General features: G+C 43.0%; 8 protein-coding genes and 1 non-coding gene across 9 annotated transcripts; 6 read left to right on the forward strand and 3 right to left on the reverse strand.

Annotated features, from left to right (window-relative positions):
* Nucleotides 1–178: 178 nt before the first annotated feature.
* SS1G_13763 (hypothetical protein) lies at nt 179–1,059 on the reverse strand (the record flags this gene model as incomplete). Its single annotated transcript, XM_001585145.1, has 2 exons — nt 179–558; nt 621–1,059. 2 exons carry the CDS (start codon nt 1,057–1,059, stop codon nt 179–181), a joined length of 819 nt encoding a protein of 272 aa, XP_001585195.1.
* Nucleotides 1,060–2,074: 1,015 nt separating this feature from the next.
* Nucleotides 2,075–3,095, forward strand: SS1G_13764 (hypothetical protein; the record flags this gene model as incomplete). The annotated part of the gene is made up of 4 exons (XM_001585146.1): nt 2,075–2,237; nt 2,285–2,337; nt 2,387–2,799; nt 2,849–3,095. The coding sequence occupies 4 exons, from the start codon at nt 2,075–2,077 to the stop codon at nt 3,093–3,095; spliced, it is 876 nt and encodes a 291-aa protein (XP_001585196.1).
* A 1,092-nt stretch (nt 3,096–4,187) lies between these two features.
* Nucleotides 4,188–4,259, forward strand: SS1G_14705. Its single transcript has one exon. It is a non-coding gene; the product is annotated as a tRNA-Trp (tRNA).
* Nucleotides 4,260–5,162: 903 nt separating this feature from the next.
* Nucleotides 5,163–5,461, forward strand: SS1G_13765 (predicted protein; the record flags this gene model as incomplete). The annotated part of the gene is made up of 2 exons (XM_001585147.1): nt 5,163–5,197; nt 5,314–5,461. The coding sequence occupies 2 exons, from the start codon at nt 5,163–5,165 to the stop codon at nt 5,459–5,461; spliced, it is 183 nt and encodes a 60-aa protein (XP_001585197.1).
* A 2,782-nt stretch (nt 5,462–8,243) lies between these two features.
* Nucleotides 8,244–8,804, forward strand: SS1G_13766 (predicted protein; the record flags this gene model as incomplete). Its single annotated transcript, XM_001585148.1, has 1 exon — nt 8,244–8,804. One exon carries the CDS (start codon nt 8,244–8,246, stop codon nt 8,802–8,804), a length of 561 nt encoding a protein of 186 aa, XP_001585198.1.
* A 558-nt stretch (nt 8,805–9,362) lies between these two features.
* On the forward strand, nt 9,363–10,087 carry SS1G_13767 (predicted protein; the record flags this gene model as incomplete). Its single annotated transcript, XM_001585149.1, has 2 exons — nt 9,363–9,530; nt 9,731–10,087. The coding sequence occupies 2 exons, from the start codon at nt 9,363–9,365 to the stop codon at nt 10,085–10,087; spliced, it is 525 nt and encodes a 174-aa protein (XP_001585199.1).
* Nucleotides 10,088–11,284: 1,197 nt separating this feature from the next.
* Nucleotides 11,285–14,413, reverse strand: SS1G_13768 (hypothetical protein; the record flags this gene model as incomplete). The annotated part of the gene is made up of 4 exons (XM_001585150.1): nt 11,285–13,645; nt 13,710–13,792; nt 13,848–13,988; nt 14,041–14,413. 4 exons carry the CDS (start codon nt 14,411–14,413, stop codon nt 11,285–11,287), a joined length of 2,958 nt encoding a protein of 985 aa, XP_001585200.1.
* Nucleotides 14,414–15,087: 674 nt separating this feature from the next.
* On the reverse strand, nt 15,088–15,656 carry SS1G_13769 (predicted protein; the record flags this gene model as incomplete). Its single annotated transcript, XM_001585151.1, has 2 exons — nt 15,088–15,333; nt 15,633–15,656. The coding sequence occupies 2 exons, from the start codon at nt 15,654–15,656 to the stop codon at nt 15,088–15,090; spliced, it is 270 nt and encodes an 89-aa protein (XP_001585201.1).
* Nucleotides 15,657–16,411: 755 nt separating this feature from the next.
* On the forward strand, nt 16,412–16,561 carry SS1G_13770 (predicted protein; the record flags this gene model as incomplete). The annotated part of the gene is made up of 1 exon (XM_001585152.1): nt 16,412–16,561. One exon carries the CDS (start codon nt 16,412–16,414, stop codon nt 16,559–16,561), a length of 150 nt encoding a protein of 49 aa, XP_001585202.1.
* Between the last annotated feature and the right edge of the window lie 3,622 nt (nt 16,562–20,183).

Below are 20,183 nucleotides of genomic sequence, written 5' to 3' on the forward strand. Positions count from 1 at the left end.
TATCATGGCAGCTAAGGCCCATACTTTTATCTTTCCTTTGATATCGATGAAATTGTTTGAAGTCGGAGTGCAGATGTTTCGTGAATGCTCATTTGATACCATGCAACGCCAGTAATCCTTCCGACCCTTTAAAAAATGCTTCGTGATAATCATAATCATAATCTTGCCCTTCCGCATCCTAATCTAGACTTGGTGCCAATGCAATCAAGCTAAATCTCAATTCAGCACCATTCTCCTCTTCTCTCTTCAAAAACTTTCTCACTCCCCAATCTAATGCCTTCTCACTAAGAACATCCTCATCTGGTCCCAGTGATCCCAACTCGAGTGGGCCTCTTCTCCTCCCATCCATCTCCCACAGATCATTCTTCTCGTCTTTCACGAAACATACATAGTGTAAATCGACGTTGTCTTCGGCATCGGGCGTAGAGGACTGGCCTTGGGTTGCGGCGCTTTGATGGGCGGATTCAAGGGCTTGGGAATTATATAGAAGATCCGCACGATCGAAGGCACCGAGGGGAATTGCATCTTTAATTAGCTTGCCGAGAGGAGTATCTTGTCCTATAGAAGAGAAAATAATATTAGATCGGCTATAAGAATAGGAGGAGCAGAATAGAACATACCAACAAAACCCTTTGCAGCTCCATTACTCACAGCATGCAAGAGCCCAATTAAACCGCATGCATTCCTAATAGTCTGTTTATACCAAATAACTGGTTCATCCTCTCCTTTACCCTTATAATCTTCCCGGTCCTTATCCTCAGAATAGCGAAATTCTTCATAGGTTTTGGAGACTGGGAAAACTAACAAGAGAGCGAGAGCAGGACGGGGAATGAAGGAGAGTAAAGATGGGTCTTCGATGGAGAATACGTCGTGGAAGGAGAGTGTGGTTGAGAGACCGAGCTTATGGAGGAGAGAGGACATTACTTCAGGGTTGTTTTCTGGAGGGGTTAGCTTGGGATGATAGGGTGGGTGCTTGAGTGGAGCAGAGGATGAGATACCTAAAGGAATAAAAGCCTTCTTGTTTGAAGGGACATCTGGATTATCTGTTACTTCCGCCATCTTGACTTTGCTGTTTCAAATAACGAGAATTCTAGAAGTTGATTATTTGAGGTTTTGACTGAGGAAGCTCTGAAAGATCAAAGGCACCCCATGCCACTACGTAATATGTAATTACCCCACTGTTCGGATAATCAATACGCCGGCTTCCGAGGCCAAACATATCATCCTCGCCGCAACAATCTAGTGTCCGTATTTACCGGTAATCAGAACTTCAAAGTTAATTACTTATATTCTTGAATGTTGGCTTTTTGACGCCTGATGATAAATTCCCCTGCTTCTTCCAATGGCTTCAACTGAGGATATACATTTACTCCTCACGACTGCCCTATCTTACGATCTGCATTCCTTTGGGCAGGGCTTCATATGTTTGTTGCACCCCTCATAGTAGTTCTAGAAGAAGTCCATATCCCAACGCCCATACTCGGCTTCGATCTCATTCGAGCCATTAACATGAATTTAGAGACTGAAACATCCTCCAAACTGTATTAGAAGACTGCGCCAATCTACTTTGACCATTCAACTTTACATGTTGAATTAGAGTTTTATTTTGAAACAGCCTTGCTTTTTGGTCTCGGAATTTTAATTTATGGACCCGCATATACCCATGATTTTCATCGTAACTTCATGGTTAATTTTGACGGACCTTGTCTCATTTGTTCTTTTCGTCCTCGTTTGTGTATTGGCATTATGCGTTTGAAAGCTTTGGAAGTCTTCCACTGCCTCGTTTGAGGTATAATCTATCTGCAGCATTTCTAATAATAATAAAGGTAAAGCAACTTTCTTTGCAGAAAGCTCACTAAATGAAACTATAATATATGAGATGTGGAATTGTTCGGTTCGCAGAGAAGACTGACTATATATACGTATATGAATTGGCTTTTCGGACCGTTTACCCTTTCATCCAAAGTATCACTGTGTGACTTCTCTTGTTAATTCAATCCCTTATAACACGGTATCCCATATCAATACACTCATTTATTCTTACATCCATACATTCATTTACAACTTTTTAATTATGTCGCTTCACTCTTTCCTTGGATTTTCATTGTTGACAATTGCCTCTGTAGTACAGGCGCAAGATTGTCCAATTCAATTTGAAGGACGCATACCAGTAGGAACCACACCAAGTGCATTTGATAACACAAATCTCTACAATCCTAAATATAACTTTGGAGCGAGTATGTTAGCTATCCCTCTGTAAAAGCATTTCTTCTAACGTTTCCAGATCTCACATGGAGCGAAATTATCAAAATCCCGTCTGATGTTCCCTCTTCTTTGGTAAGCTATTTCGTTCGCCAAATTTCCCACACGACTAATGACAGCTCAGTATGGTGGAAACTCAACCATACCCTTCGAGGTCACCCTCTCTGATGCCTCCATCTATGCTCCCTCATCGACCAATGTTCAAGTCGGATTTCGTCGTGCCGAATTGATGCCTGCGTCAAACAATGGCTCCGATCCATCTACCATTGGTGTTAAGACTCTTCATTTCTCCATCATGAAAGATGAATCTCGTAAATTGAACCTTAGCCACGAGTACCAAATTGTCTTCCTTGAAAGTGCAGATTACAGCACAAATCAAATTGTGTTGAAGACAGGTACCATCTTAGACACCAACATCACGGATCCAAATGTCTTGAGAGTCGTAGGAAATGTTAATGAAGGAGCCAAAGAACTCTTCACCACCCCATTTACTGATGGATGGCACAACTTTGCTTTGAAGTTGGATTTTACCGCCAAGTTTGTTTCCCAGTCCTTTCCTTAACATATCCCACTAACCATCTATCAGCACAACCCAAGTTTTCTACTCCGCCTCTACCAAATCTCTTGCATCTGTAAGCGAAGCTTTGTCTAACGATCTCTCGGGACGAGGTCAATACCACTTCGGCTTGTTGAAAAAGCCAACAAATTTTGCTCCTGGTGCGGATATCACCAAGAACGGGTTCCAGGAAAGTGGAATTAATGAGGGATTGATTTTTGGTGGAATTTTTATGGTTGATAGCGAAAATTGTGATTCTGATGTGTGCGAGGTTTGAGACGTTTCTATTCGATGAATGAGAATGATTTGGGTTTTGGAAAGGGCTATGGTTATGATATTTTAAAGACGAAATTACGCCCTGATGTTTTGGTGTCCGAATACTTTTTGAAAAATTATATATATTTCTTCAATTGATAATATCTGCAGAGATAAGCTATGCCGCTCGTGAGAAACTATCTGTTAATTATGATGAAACTTCAATATTGATCAGCTTTCCGGCGAGCTCATAAAATCTCGTGGAGTAATCCTCAGCGCCTATAAAATACATTCTATTATTCTCGTACGCACTTGCCTTTTATTCATACTCAATATCTCACATCTAATTATCTATTATCATTGCTCAATATTCCATTCTACCATTCCACTAATATTCCTGACTTCGAAGCATCATTCAAGGGTTTGATGAACGAACCATTTATTTGTTGCTTATCAATTCCATCGATTCCATCACATTATGTACATTGATATATATATATATATATATATATGTATGTATATAATATCACCACTTGATATTGATGCAGCAGCATATATACACCTATATATCATCGAAGAATCAAAGATCTACACTACTAATAAGGGTACTGAGGTTATTATTTATTTCCTCATCGTCATCTTCTGGGGTAAGTAAGTGAGTAAGTTTGAGGATAGAGGATAGAGGATAGAGGATAGAGGATAGATAGTGCTGATATGGGAAATATTGTTGTTTATTTATTTATTTGTTTGTTTATAAGGAATACTGGGTGTGGATTTTTTAGGGGGTGGTGGTGGTTGGGGGTGAGAGTGATAGTGGTGGAAGTTGGGGTAAACGTGAGGATATATATAAGTAAAAGTTAGGTAATTATAATATATAGATAATCATCATACCTACTATATAATTACTCTGTAATCTTCTTAATATATAAACTCCAAATCAAGTCAAATTGAAAACAAAAAACAATAAAAACAACAAAGTTTGTAAGTCTTACATACAGACCTGCATCTCACCCATGGCAATACCCCTCGACGCACGAAAATGGTAGCGTCAGAAAAAATTTCTAGGTTATACATTGGAATAAAACTAGAAGGAATGTATTAGTCACATGATTGAGGACCGCTGGCGCAACGGTAGCGCGTTCGACTCCAGATCGAAAGGTTATCCGTTCAAATCGGGTGTGGTTCAATACCTCCTGTAATCAGTGACTTTTTTGCGATTCTTCTTTTTTTGCGAGGTTTGGAGATTTGCGGGCGGATTGAGAGAGGATTCTTTTTGATGATGGTGGGTGAGGTGGGGTTGGGGTATGAAGGTGGGTGAAGGGGTTAGCCGAGCAAGTGAGTGATTGATCAATGCTGGCGAGATTTAAATCAATGAGGGAAGGAGTGTTCATTTTATATCAATTGGAGGGAGCAAGCTTTGAATAATTGAAGCTGGCCTTTAATTCGGTGCTTTTTATTTGGATGTTTCGAGGGATTGGATGGTCAGTCTAGATCTATAGAATTCGAGAGGGCTCATCTAGATGTGTATAGATGGAAATTCCAGCCCAGCCTACTACTCATAAGCATTAGTTGGGCATCGTTTGTTGTAAGGATTTTGTATTGGTTAGTATGGATTGGTGCTATTTGTGGAACGTGTACAGGTTTATATTGAGATTAATAGGGCGTTTGAGGCAGATGCTAGATGGTATTGGTAGTGATAACGAAACCTGGGTTGGTGAAGTTCTTCTCTATCCATGAAGAAATAAAGAATTATTCATTGATTAGAGCTTTTTTCTATGGGACATATTGGGATTTATCACGGAAGTGGATTGATAGAGAACTGATGATACAGGAAGTATTCAAAGTAATGCACCAAAGAGTTCCTGATAAAGTGGTCATGAAATCAACCATACGGAGGACATCATGAATCATAGAAAATCTCTCCACTTCCATCTGGCATATCGCCAATACTCCCCGGCTTTATTTCTATCATTCTCTTAGAACCACATGACTATTTTAACCACATCATTCTCGTTGCTAAAACTTTATGATCGCATGATCCCATCAACTCGTAACTTTGACAAAAACATCATCGCATACTCACCTCAAAATGGCACTAAGAGCATGGAAACCAGCAGAAACGGTGTATTTACGAGAGCTACTTGGGATAAGCATACTAACGGGCGTTTCTGTAAGGACGGTAAATAAGCTGGGAAGACCTCGCTAAGAAGATGAATGAAAAATTTCCACCTGATGACTAGGATAGGATATTTTTTCGAGACATATGGAGGCTCATCCGCGCCTGACGCCTGTTGGGGAGAAGCTGGCAACTTGGCAAGTGATATGGAGGAGGATGAGGGTGTCGTGGATGAGGGAAGTGATAAAGATGAGGAGGATGGCACGGACTAGGAGAGTGATGAGGGTGACACTCGTGGGAAGAGCGGACGGGGAGACGAAAAAGGAGACGAAGTGCGGACGGAGGAACAACATGGTGACAAAGAGGAATGAGAAGAAGAGAATGAGCAGAAGAACAAGGAGGAGAAGCGACCTAAAAAGAGAAAGGGAAGGAAGACAGTTGCAGCAGACAGCCGGAAAGTGAATAAGAAAGTACCGAAGAGAGAGCATAGCTGATGGTAGTAACTTTATGTTGACCTCCTGGGATCTGGGCAGCATATGCATATATATTGCATGATGCATATAAGGAGCAAACAAAACTCAACTTTTAATTCATTCTTTCCTTTTTGGTATACTGTTTGTTTGCTTTCAATATTTTGATTTCAAAGCACTTTAATTCCGAAGGCCGGATACCTAACCCTATTCCTTCATTTTTCTGAATATATACTCGCAGCTTAACTGCTTAGCTAGAGAATCAATCAATTCAATCTGATGCTCTTTCTGGTCTCAATAAACCCAATACTTTATCCAGGTACCTGATAGGTAGCACCAGGCCGTAAGCAGTCTGAACAGATTGAGGTAACGATGGGAAAACATCATCAATGAAGCTAGATAGATATCAATGATGGAACTATGGAAATGGTTGCTTTGGTCCTCACAATTTTAAGGTCGAGTTTGCTTGAGTAGTCTTCGGTCCATCGAGTGAAACTTTGACATTTGTTCATGAATGGCAATGAAGGAAGGACACGCGGCGTTTTTTCCATTGCCGGCTTTTGATTAGCCATACCTAGGCAAGCTTTATTTTACACAATACACTTTTTTATCGGGACATCCAGTTGCTTAGGTGACTTTATGCATAGCCTTCATCGTCTTAGGTGTTTTGGAAATATTACCTTGACATGAGCGTCCAGACACTTTCTATTCTGTCTCGACTGGTGTCTTTGAGTTATAGATGACATTGCGTTGTGATTGATTATGTGAATATTTTACACGGTATTAATACAATCGCGAATCGCGATGTTTATCCGCGGATTTCATCATGGGCAGTGAAGTGAAATACTATGTATTCAGATATCGAACATCTTAGCTTTAACTCCAGAGAATTCATATAAAACCTAAAGCTAGGGGGATAATCTTAAAACGACGGAGTTTGAGGCCTAGGTCCAAAACTCTGCAGTACCCACCATGTTGCCAAATTTTTACAACACCATGCTGGAAAGGTTTTTGTGTGCATTGTTTGGGAAGTAATAGTGTTGCATTGTTTTCATACACATGGAACATAACTCTACATGCGACTAGTAGAGTCCAAGCTGTAAGCAACGAGAACCTTGTTATCTACGTATATGATACAAGAAAGATAGTCTACGAATCTACCATGAAATAGAGAATAGTTGACCACAAAACGGATAACAAGAGCTGACGGGGTTGGAGCGTCGATATTAGCAATAGTGTTTGAAATACGCTTTTGCTCTGGTGGTGAATAGTCCGGCACGGTGGGATATCGGGATGAATCACCACCCACGAAAAGTGAGGTGATTGAGGTGGATGGCATGAGAAGGTCTCTAAAATCAAGAACAGCAATTCCATACGTTCATGTTGCGTGGCCGTCTTCTTTCCAATCAAAGCCTTAAAGGCGCCATGGCATAGATAGAACTGGTGAAGAGTTTAATTCTAATTAATAGATACGTGTTTTGAACAAATGAATCGAATATTCTCCAATTCTTTCCTCAATACAGTTGAGGTGGAAATATCAATCATGCACCAACTAGTTCTACTAGCGTGTGCACCTCTAATGGGTCTCACCATTTGGATTTAGATCATCTGATCATGAGGAAATAAATTTCTCGAGGCACTTCCTCGCTCAATTTACACCTCCATTACCATGAGTACGATGATACTTCATCTCCACCAAAAGGAATCCCTGATCAGAACAAAGACAGTCATGCAAGAATAAAGCCTCCAGTATAAGGTTCAAGCAAGTATTAATGCCATCGAAGAACAGTTTCCCTATACGGCCGGAGTAGCCTGTAAGAAGGTAATTTTGTTTATCCCAAGAAGTAGCGTCGGAGAACAGTTCCACGATAGGTAGTCTAGATACGATGAGTATGCTCAAGATGCCATATGTTCTGGACTTTTCAACATTGTCTACTAGAACTCATCTATAAGGTATATACATCCTCTCTCTAACCTCATAAGATATCAACAGAAGAGAAAATAGTGGCTGAAAGTGACTTTGATATAAATGCTTTGGGCTTAAACAAACTAGAACATTGGCGTACAATCATGTAATTCGTATCTAAATATTGACAATGTATTGTTGAAACCATGAAATAACATTGATTCTGGAGGCGTTATGACTTTGCTCAACATCCACACTTGTGATGTCTTCATAGTAACACATACAAGAAATCACTTTTGCCCCGAAAAGTGACAAAAGAACCAGAAGAATGAGAGACAAACCCGCACTACCTATACTATAATTTTCATCCCCCTATTCCATTCTCCTCATCTTCTCTTCGCGTGTGTTGATCGTAAGGAAATGAAATCAATCATTATTACCTAACTCTCGAAACTCCCTCCGTGTAAGACACTCGAGATTGCACAGTGAATATTCAGCTTCAAGACTGTGAATATACTATTGATGTCCCCCATTTCTTCTCAAAATATTTTTCCTAGTCATCCAGTCCTACGTATATCTCCCATGATCGCAATACCAAGCATTTGCATTTGCATTTGTGAAAAGACAACAAGTACAGCTCCAGGCAACTCTCCTGAAACGTGATACAGAAGACCTCTCATGGTAGAACTCGAGTGTTTTTCACACCTCAGGTCGTACACCACCAAGCCACCGTCGGGAGGGATACAGACAGCATTGTCTTCGCATTTACTTTGTAAAATCTCTCGCAAGATTCAATACACAGTCAACTGCTTACCTGGCTTAGCTGAATCATTCTTGAAGCCAAGAACTCTCCAAGCGTCGGCGATAATTTTGAGAGTTACTTTGTGTCGCCCAGTCCGATCAGCTCACAGCCAAGTGACTTTATCGCACGGCACTTGCAAGTCGCAATCAAAGGTGTCTTTGGATATGCAAGCGGAACGACAAAATGGTCGTCCGGAACCTTATTTCGTGGTATTTTCAACGATGATTGTCTGCTTGGCGATGAGCACTTACTCGTACACCCCTTTACTCTTTCATACAGCAGCATTGTTACGATGTCAAGAACTCCTATCTTGGCTCGTTCCTCAAACGTTCTTCGCGCGGTATCAAGGTTTTCTCCAAGAAGTCATGCTTGCTTGGCATGTCGGTACTTACTTGTTCGTGAATGGTCAATTGCATTTCCAAATTATGAAGACTTAATTATTCATCCCATTCATAGATTTTCATAACAGATGTGGCATAATTCCCAAAAGACCTCGGGAGTGACTTTTCATATGGGGGTCTTGAAAGACGGTGAGGCTTTCATGCCACGACACAGACCGCGGTGAATGCCCCCAAAATATACAAAGTAAGACATTTCCCCAACCTCCTTTCACCTTAATCGTTACCGAACTGAACCCCAACAATCGACAACGAATACGTCGTCATGTAATTAATTTCCTTTATCCAATGCAATCGATACTCACCGTATCAATATCGATAGCAACGATATTGAGACATATTAACCTTATACGATGTCCCGCATCAGTATTCGGATCCGCCTATCGGGACAATAGCGGATATTGTCTCTGAATGTTACTTACTGCCCATAATCAGGTACGGGTTCCACTCCAAATATTGCATGTACGAACGATGCGAGAGGGTTCCCCGTGCCCAGATTCCTCCACTCTCCATACTCCACATTTCCCAGTCCTTCCAATTTCCAAATCTTCCTCTAGCACGGAGTAGCGAGTGGAGACCCCGACCGTGGAATACAAAATGCGGATGAAGACATGGACGGAACACCAAAGGGATGATCCCTCACGTTCCCTCGGCGTGGAGCTTGGAAAGAACGGGCGCGGCCCGATTGCGTTTGCTGGTGCGGTGGAGCACGTTCTTCGATGGAGTTCGAAATCGATTTCAGAAGCGGTGGATGAGCTTTCAGCTGTATGAACCGAGGATGACTGGCAATAGCAGAAACAAACTAAACTGCCACTCACCGTGCCATCGTAACTGTTCACCGCTCTCACTCTGCGTGCTGTATCGCACTCGGTCTCGTTGTCGCTGGACCGAGCGCATACTGCATATGTGTTCAGGCATCATTTAAGCTTGTTGCGCACTGGTATTGTACCTGAAAAAATTTGCAGCAATTCACCGAAGATCTACCACAGATTACAGACAGAGAAGAACAGCGTCGCAGCGAACACTCACTGAGCCACTACAGCAACAGCAACAGCAAAGGAAGAAGAAGAGACCCTCACAAGCTCTTTTCCCCCCAACGGTCGCACGGAAGCAAACAATACATGCGACCCACCATAGCTACAAACAAGCAAAGAAGCAAACGAACAACCGACGGACCATGCAGAAAACGTACCCGTCACCGCTGTAAGCCATTCCTTTTCCTCCCACAGACTATTATTTCTGTCCACCCGCTCCAATTTTCAAGGCACGCGGTGGATACAGACAGGTACAACAAATTAGCATTCCTCCATATCGCTCGATAGACAGGGGAAATACCCTGTTTATCCATGTGATCATAGCATCCTCCTTGTTTCCCGGGTGATATCGTAACATCTACTGCCAAATCCATCGACTTTTTCCTGCAAGCTGCCAGGGCCAACATTAAATTATCCATACGCGCAGGAGGGTAATTTTGTACCTGCCTTGATTCCCTCGAATGACCCTCGCTAAATCGACTCGTCCGCGAACCAGCGGGTCTGAATACGTCCACTAAGTTCAAGATGGGATAATCCAGGTACCAATTCATCGAGGAAATTTCATGTGGTGGAGATTATGTTGTCTTTTTCGCGTTGGAGCTTGTACGGTGGACTGTAAGGTAGAAGGATTCGATAATAATCATAGTAATAATAATAATAGAAAAATATTTTTATTTATTTCTGGATTGCTTATATGAACTATTGTCGAATAAATGAAAGGGTAAAGGCGCTTACTTGTGAAACCCCATACTTTTAGGTAAAGAGTGAAGATCTGGATTAAACAGAGAGCCTACAAGAGAGTGGAACAAATCCCAGGGAAATTAGATAGGAAAAAATGAATGGAGCCTTGGAATTTCGAAGAAAGAAACGGTAATGAACGGCGGCAGAGTAATTTCCCATCTAATCAATGTCCAAACAAAAACAAAACAAAAATGAAAATAAAATGAAAAAGGCATAATTCAATCAAGGTCACAATTCATATCACTCAAGCATAAGGCACACATCAGAAAAATGTAATGAAGTCGTTCCATTTCTCAGTATATACATCTTATCATCCTCTTCTTCTCTGTGACATAAACACATCCCTGGAATATCCCAACCCATTTACCCATCTATGATATAGAGTACTATTCAAACATAAAACATAAAACATAAAGAAATCTCGCATCTCGTAATAAAGGTCTATAAGGTGTAAAAGAGTTATGGATTAAGGTAGGCGACGATTAAAGGTGTATGACGACAAAGGCGGTGGTGGTGTTGAAACGTTGAAGTTTGCAGCTCCGTACGGGCAGGCTTTGTTGATGTTTCGCGACCACATTGACAGTGTCGAATCAATGATGACGAGGGGATATTAGGAACGCCTTTCTTCTCCAAGTTCTCCAAGTGAAAGTGTCAAATTTTTTGTGGCTTTTTTGATATTTTTCTTGCTTTTTCCAACTGTCTTGTCTATTCAAGAGAGTGGTACCCAATTCATTAACGTGATATCTAATCATCATCCTCAACCTCAGCTTGCTTTTGCACAATGTGGTAACGGTGGACACCGTCAACTTGGGAGTGCTCAATGGCGACCTTGGAAAGGTGGGCAATGATGTTCTCCAATTGAGTGTCAGCGTGGCTGCGTCTGGCACGTCCAAGGTTGTCCAACCACGACCATTGGTTCATCAAGTAGTAAACAATGGCAGTGATGATGGTGACACCGATAGAGAAACCCCAAACGATGACAACAGTGACGATGGAGGTGTGGCCATTCTCGGAGAGGAGGACGTTCTTGGTAGCTGGGTCAGATTGCTCACCAGCTCCACCGCACAACCAACCGAAGACACAGAAGAGGGTAGCGATGACATCGACCAAGAAGATGGCGATAACCAATTGCCACGATGGCCAGGTGTTACCACCACGGGTGACGAAGATGAGCCAGTTCTCAGTAAGAGACACTTCCAAGAAGAGCATACCTTGAATGGATCCGAAGTTCTCGATGAAACCACCGTTTGGCAAGAAGAGAGCACCACGCATGACCCAGGTACCGAGAGCAAGCAATATACCGAGGACAACGGAAATGATCCAAATCTTTGGCAATTGCCATTCTACTGGGCGTTGTTCGAAGTGAGCGTTGTCATAAGCAACGGCAATGGTGGCCAAATCAGCGAAGAGGGCAAGGAAGACAATAAGCTCGACACGGATAGTCTCGTTGATGATAACCATGGAGGTGACCAAGTAGATTTCCAAGTGAAGACAGAGAGCAATACGGTATTGGATATAAGCCTTCATACGTTGGAAAATTTGACGGGCGATCTTGATGGCAGAGACGATAGTGTTAAGACCAGGAGCGAGGAAAACGATATCAGCAGCGGCTTGAGCAGCTTCAGTTGAACCTTCGACAGCGATACCACAGTCAGATTTCTTGAGAGAAGGAGCGTCGTTAACACCGTCACCAGTCATAGCAGTCAAATGTCCACGTTGTTGCAACATCTCGACGACTTGGTACTTGTGCTCAGGGAAAACTTCAGCGAAACCATCAGCGCGCTCGACCAAGTCATGTTGAGTAGTACCAGTAAGACCACCGTGGATGAGTTTGTCAGAGTTGTAAACCTTGGTACCGAGAGCCAACATCTTGCAAGTTTCCTTGGCAATAGCGATAGCATCACCAGTCAACATCTTAACGGAGAGACCAAGAACTTGAGCTTCGGCGATGGTGGCAGCGGTATCCTCACGGGGAGGGTCGAACATAGGAAGCATACCGAGTAATTGCCATGGTCCGTTACCTTCCTTAACAGCAACACCGAGAGAACGGAAACCACGACGAGCGAATTCACCGGCCTTGGCCTTGTACATACCGGCAACCTCAGCGGAACATTCAGACATTCTCAAGATGGCGCTGGGAGCACCCTTGGCACAAGTATAGGTAACACCATCCTTGGTAACGATAGCAGTAATACGCTTGGAGACAGGGTCGAAAGGAGTGAAGTTCTCGGTTTTCCAGCCTTGTTCAAGGATCTTACGGGCAGCTGGGTAACGCTTGAGGGTAAGAATGGTAACTTTGTCGATAGGATCCAAAGACTTGACGTTGTGGGAAGAAGCAAGAGCAGCAACAGCCATCATCCAGTTGACATCGACACCTTCAGCGACGAATGGTTCACGGATAGACAATTGGTTAGCAGTGAGAGTACCAGTCTTGTCAGAGCAGAGAACGTCAACACCGGCAAGGGACTCAATAGCAGTAAGCTTTTGGACAATGGCCTTCTCCTCAGCGAGGTAAGCGGCACCGACAGCGAGAGTGGTGGTGGTAACGACTGGGAGACCGACCGGAACACCGACAATCAAGAGGATAAGAGCGTAATGGAGTAAGTTGACGGAAGAGTGTTCTGGGGTAGCGAGTTGCAAGTGATGGAAGAAACCACCAATCCAGGCAATCAAGATCCAGCCGACGACCAAAACCAACAAAGACGTACCGATGGAGTTCATGATAGCCTTGAAATGACCTTGATCTTGAGCACCAGTGACGAGAGAAGCAGTACGACCAACGAAGGACATGCGAGCACCGTGAGTGACAACGGCGTAGGCCTTTCCACGCTTGCAACCAGTAGTGTAGTAGATAACATCAGCGACGTACTTGTCAACAGCCAAAGATTCACCAGTCATGGCAGATTGATCGATAGCGAGAAGAGCGTAACCAGAACCGTGTTTGCCTCCGTGGGCATCATCCTCATCATCTTCTTCCTTTTCGCTCAATTCGTGGCTGCGTTGGTTGAGAAGTTCTTGTTGATAAGTTTCATATCCGTTAGGGTCGTCATAGGCACAGATAATTCTAGCATCGGCGGGAACAACGTGTCCATCCTCAATAACGATCTGTTGATAGAAGAGTTAGTAATGTGATTGAGAATTGATGCTGTGACCATGTGGTGTAACTTACAATGTCACCAGGAACCAATTCACGAGCCAAGATTTCAACTTCAGCGCCATCACGAACAACAGTAGCCTTCAAAGCGATATCACCTGCGATTGAGGTCAGCAACGAGATTGTATCGAGTGGATTGATGTGATAACATACCCTTCAAACTAGCGACGACATCGGCAGCTTGTTTTTCCTGGTACCAACCGACAACAGCGTTAAGCATAAGAATACCGATAATAACACCGAAATCAATCCAATCCCGCAGACCGGCGGCGAGGAGGACAGCAATTTCCATAACTGAAGCCGATGTTAGAACGATTCATCAATGTGGGGATAAGAATTTACTAACCATAGAGTACAGGACCTCTGAAGAAACCAATGAACTTGACGAACAAGCTCTCGTTCTCAGTGGTCAATTCGTTCCAACCAGTCTTCTTGCGGCGAGCTTCTACCTCATGGGCAGAGAGACCCTGTCGCATACCAGTGTTGAGCCAGTCATCTGGAGTCTCGAAGCCAGATCCATCACTGCCAATCTTCTTCTTGCTGAAGAGACCCTTCTTCTTTGGGGCGTTCTCCTCTTCCTCGGCAGCAGCCTTCTCACCCTCTTCTCTCCCCTTGTATTTTGAAATATATCGAACGAGTTGACCATATTCTCCGAGCTTTTCGTCTTCGTACTCAGGTCTGGCCGCCGAAGCGCCATTCTCAACGTCTCCGTGAGCCATTGCGATGGTGGAAGGTAGGATGTGAAGGAAAGATTATTATTAGTTCCCACCGTGACAAAGGCAAACCGAATAGACTGGAAAGAAAATGAATTGGAAGAGGGAGGATGGAAGAGGATTATATATCTGAGAGACTAAGTGTGATCAACTATCCCAGTCTCAAGCAAGATCGGGTAAGGTTAACTTTTCATTTTTCTTCTTCACTCTTCGGCGTCATCCTCGGACAGTGGACACAGACATTTTTGACGGCACGACTGCAAATGGGAAGAAGAATCTACTAGGGGCCCTGGAACGAGACCCATGGATAAGCTTGAGCAAAGCAAGTCTCGTCTGAAGAGGGTCTGGCGAGGGTCTGGGGCAGAAAGCAACAACGGGCCTAGGGAAACTTTCCTATCGACTCGAGTTAGAAAGGTCACCGTATTGATTAAGAGAAAGTGGATGATATTTACTTAGTGTCATGGTAGTTAGTAGCGGTTTGTTTTGATTTTTGGTGAGGGATTTTCGAATGATTTCCAAAATGCTCCATTAAAACCTAGATCTTAGCTAGACCCGGCTTAGCGTTCGACTACCACGCCTAATTGAGTAAAGATTTTTGTTCAATATCCGATCAGAATCCTTGACCGATTAACCTTTACTTCCTTCAATAATTGTGTATGTACCTAGCAATGAAAGCCGAGTTATCCAGTGTCCATCTTTTTGAAATCTAATCGACTAATCTCGACTAGGTAGTAATATCTGTTCTCACGCTCACCGTTACCTTCCAACATGACCTTTTCGAGCAAATGCCGAGAAATGTCCCATCCAATTGAGTTTAGATCGCTCCAATTACTACTATCAAAGTGTGAGCTGGGTGTCACTAAATGTATCGGTGAGTCGGATGCTTGGTCGGCAGCGAATGACGACTCGCCATTATCAGATAGGAACTTGCCAATTGGCCAATCAGTGAGCTAGCTGTTCTAAAAGGTATGACAAGCAACCGGACGCAATCATGAATCAGTATGAAGATGGCACATAATACAACTGTGAATGAGCGTATTCGGCAGTGAAGAGGGAAGTTTAATCCATCATATCAATAACTTCACCACCACGAGTGAGTAGGTAACAGGTACGAATATCGTGATGAGGGGCTTGAAATCGAGGGGGCAAAACAATCCGCTACATTAGGGATCTTCAGCTGCGGAGAAATGTAAGATACTTTCGACTATGGGCAATTACTACCTACAACTACTGCAGGATCGAGATGCATCGTGAGAATCACTGCATGCATGGGAATACCGTAGAAGTTTTGGAAGACGCCTAGATATCCGTCCTACATTTACTGTATTCAATATTGCTTAGGTGACTGGAGCTGATAGCGCTGATAAAATCTCAGGGCTGGAAAGAGGAACATATGCCATGCCCTACATTTTGTCTTACCTCAGTACTCAGACCCATCAATTAAAAAAAATACTACCTACTATATTCCTTCCCAGCCTCCTTCAATCGCCGCGTCTACCTCCAGCGTTTCGAATCCAACATGGAATAAGGTATAACGTACAGTGAATATCTCTATGCACGTTTTCTTTCCCTCAATAATACTCAGGAAAGATTGCGAAATTTCGGTATGCCTTCGGAAAGTACTTGGGTGTGATGATACTTTTCCTTCTAGGACTATATGGCTTACTTGATATAGGTAGTTTGTGGGTTGTTGTCGAATCTCTCATCTCTCAGTTGCCAGCACACATGTAGCTACAAGAAAAATAAAATGAGAACTCCATCTCACAATTTCCCACATCATAATTTCATATCACTAAGGCTGATTTTCATTGGATAACGTTCTTCAAGATTGCAAATTTGCAAATGGTAATTTACAACTTATCTTCACACCTATACGCTTCCTTCCCAGTCCTCTCCTATCATATCCCAGACGTCCAATAATTAATTGCAGGTGATTGGCGGGTAAGTAGGTTTGTTTACTTCATTTTACAAGCAGTAGTGGTATGGGGCATAATACGGTAGATAATGGCTATTGCGGGATGGAAATGGGTGCTGGGACCTGGGTTTGGACGGGGTGCCCGTAAGCAAGGCAAGGCGAGAAACAACAAGGTACGGGGAGATATCGATAGCAACTTGGGAATAGAGAGTTTGAGCCTTGAAGGTCTTTGGCCGTAGGGAGTGACATGGTATCTGCTAGACGAGTTCGCTGTTTGATTGTACTGTGCTTTGCTTGTTGTTTTCCTTTAGGGTTTGACATCTTTGCGTCGCTGTCAAACAATTTGAAGAAATTGGAGATTTTGTCCAGTCTTTCCCTGCAAAACTACGATTCCTTCACGAACTAAATTGTAAACAAAGCAAAATGGAATTGATAGCCGGTGCACAATATCATCGAAAGACCTTGTTTCAAATAATCTCAATTAGAACTGGAATTACGAAGTAACTGAATCGTTTAGAGGATCTCTGAGGCTCCAAGACAATGAACACCCACACAGGCTTATCTCGTCGGTATTGAACCTTACTCGTAGTCTAAATTTTACGTTTTCGACAGCATTGCTTTGGGAGATTCCCGGTGGTATTGCAGGAAAGACAAGACGACTTGAGGCTTGGCCGATACAATACGTGCACCGTGGTGAAAAAGGATATCATCTTGGCAATAAATATATACCGATGTTTGAGACTTTTACTCTAGTAGGTACGACCCAGGACGAGGAGCCGCGCCCGCTGTCTGGAGGGATTCATAGGGGAATACAAACTAGAAACAATCAATGCCATATCCCACACGCTCACATATCTTGAACGCGCCATGAACTCCACAAGTTGATCCCACACGCCTACGCCGAACATGCTACTCTGTACACGTTTTTTTTTCGCCAACGTACACTTTAACAATTTCATCTGCCCCTTCATTTCTCGCTTCTACTGTTTCCATCCCCATTTCACAATATTTCCCCTTTCACCTCTTCTCTCCACACACATCCCCCTCACCGTACCAAACCTCATCGCAATAATCTCACTCCACCAATTCAAACCCATCCCCCCGGCATTGCGGCACGATAGCAATTGCGCTAAATGACGTTACTAAGACTCTATCTCTCCTGTAATCGCAGGTATCTCTACAGAACCGTGCAGCTACTCAGCGGGATGCAGTTAAGACAGTACGGAGGTATTTACTGGGATACCAGATCTTGCATAAAATTCTATGTAAATGACTAGGGGAACCTGGATGAAGATGGGAACTAATTGTTTAGGTAAAGCTTGATCGTGAAATTGACATTTTGGAGGTGGAGCATCTGAGATGATTGTTTATTTGCTTGCACCGACATTTTTATACAGTACATACGGTACGTGGTGATCTGAACAGTCTACATAAAATTCATTGATACGATAATTGGTATGGACAACATGCAATTATCACGAACATGATTGAGGTACGCCACAGAGTAAAAAGAGAGGATGCGCTGTAGACTGTAGTCTTTCTTTCACCGTTGCTCGGCCTTTTTACCTACAGAAATACTGGAGAAAGATCAATATGTAAATGATATAGAACGCAGAAATAGAAGAACGCGGTCAAAACATATCCACCTCTGTGCATACCCTTTGCAAATCAAAAAGACGCGACGGAACCTGCCAACTGCACATCGGCAGCCTCATCCATCGTAAAGAGAATAATGGATAGAGGATGTATACATCCTTCCACTATTCAAGCTTCAAGTCGCTCCGAATTTTGTCTCTGAAAATTAGGTCAGCTTGTCCAGTAAGCGCTCCTCATCCTCAACCTCCACTTTTGACCGGTGTAAGGGATACTGGTATTGGCAGTACCGAAAGGCACCGAATAACCGTTCAAAATCCCTCAAAATCCCCATCGCAATTATAATTGTCATTTGTCGGCTGTAGCCAACGATGTAATTATCCAATATATCCGATCCGATACATCATAGTTCCAATACAATACTACCGTCACATCCATATTCCCATCGCAAAAATTCCGGAATTATTACCGCCATTTCCATTCGAGCGCCTGGAACTAAAAATACGTGAGATCTCTAAGTTAGCTGAAAAAGGCCTGCGATAACCTCATTTCTCCCATCTGCATATGAACACAAAAGGGCTGATTGCAATATAATTACTTCTGGGCACGCTTATCGTTGACGCGGTATTTTGCTTGGAGGGGTTTTAAGTTTGACCCTGAGTTCTATTCACGCAAACCGCTGTGTTCTTGAAAATGAATCAATCAAATTTTCCGAGAGGGTTTTGTCAATAGTGTATCACAAGATGACATTGATAGTCCTTGCCTACCAGGAGTCTACAAATGCTAATGTCAAAATGATGACGGAATAATCTCTTTCGTCCCCCAGAGCCAACACCAATGAACTCAATCGAGGTCATGAACTTGTATTAGCATCACATAGCTAACTAGGACCAACCAGCCTTCTCTCATCTGGATTCTGTAGTAAATCTGCCCAGAAATGGTTCGCCCACTCTGATAAACTTCGGACAAATAATTCATACCCCAATTTTGTTTCTGAAAAAGGGCCTTTCTTTTGGGGTACTCCGTATTTTCCCTTGGGGTATCAAATTACCCCATGATAGACCAATTCAACAACCTTTGACAGGCTCTCATCCTTAGTAAGACTGCTTTCACACTATAGAAAGCTAAACCTAGCAAACCACTATTTGCCTTGGAGCAGTAGAATTTTTTTCTCGCAGCTTGATGATCAGTTCTCGGCTGTTTTTGATTTCGTTTCGCCTCATCTCATCGTTCGGATTTGAACCCTGCATAATTTCGAGCTGCAGCAAATGCAATGTAACTCTTTACCTCCTCAATGGGCAATTTGCGGATCCGAAATGAAAGTTGTTATAGTCACGTGAAATATATGATTCCAATTACGCATTAATTGCTTTTTGTGCAATTACACAAGGCAGGTACAGTGAGATGCATACGTCAGAATCCGATCGGGTTCGGAGCACTAGTCTTGGTGGGGGGACAGTCCGGAAACATTATATCCCTCATTTGCATGGGGTTGAGTACGACAGGCACGCGAGCAACTCCAAAAAGAATCTTGCTCTAATAAATTGAATTGATGTAAGAATCCATATGTAAGTCAGAGTGAACCATTGACAGTTTACGAGTTTGCCGCTGCCTTTTTCTTTTTCCAGCTGGGCTCTCCCTCCTGCATTCATGAGTTCGACTTGGCTGTGAAAAGCCTGGTTTCATTTCATTGCCTCCCATGATGAGATGAGATAAGAATAAATCATTCTGCAACGGACTCTCAATTCGAAGTACTCAAAATTTGTTTGACTACGTGATACGACCTTCATACATCTCACTTCTAGGCGTCTCAAGCCTACTAAGCCAAGCAGCCGTGGCCTAAAATGAGAAATGCGAGTGTTTTCTAGCCTACACCGGTCAATCCGGAGGGCAAAGGACGAACGAACAATTTTTTTATCTCACTATTGCATGGAAGAAATTCTTGACGGGTGGCGTTACTGAATTCCTCCAGTTACGATTAAGCAATAGATGTGCCTTTGGCTGTTCAACTTGTGGTTGCTTTTGATGGGTGCGCGACAAACCACCACAAAATTAGGCGAAAATGAAGGGGAAAATCCTTGATTCCGTTGCTAAAGTACCTCCACGGACCTCATGGTGCGGAAAGCTACAGGCATACTTTTTGCTCGGTGCAGTATTTGGATACCCCCCACGAAAACACGATTGAATTCGAAAGGCCATGATTCGTGCACAAATTTACTGTTTGTTCAGACTTGCGATTTGTTTCGGTAGATTCATTGATGGACCAAG

This window comes from Sclerotinia sclerotiorum, genomic scaffold (genome assembly GCF_000146945.2).
Source record: "Sclerotinia sclerotiorum 1980 UF-70 scaffold_27 genomic scaffold, whole genome shotgun sequence".
Lineage (NCBI taxonomy): Eukaryota > Fungi > Ascomycota > Leotiomycetes > Helotiales > Sclerotiniaceae > Sclerotinia > Sclerotinia sclerotiorum.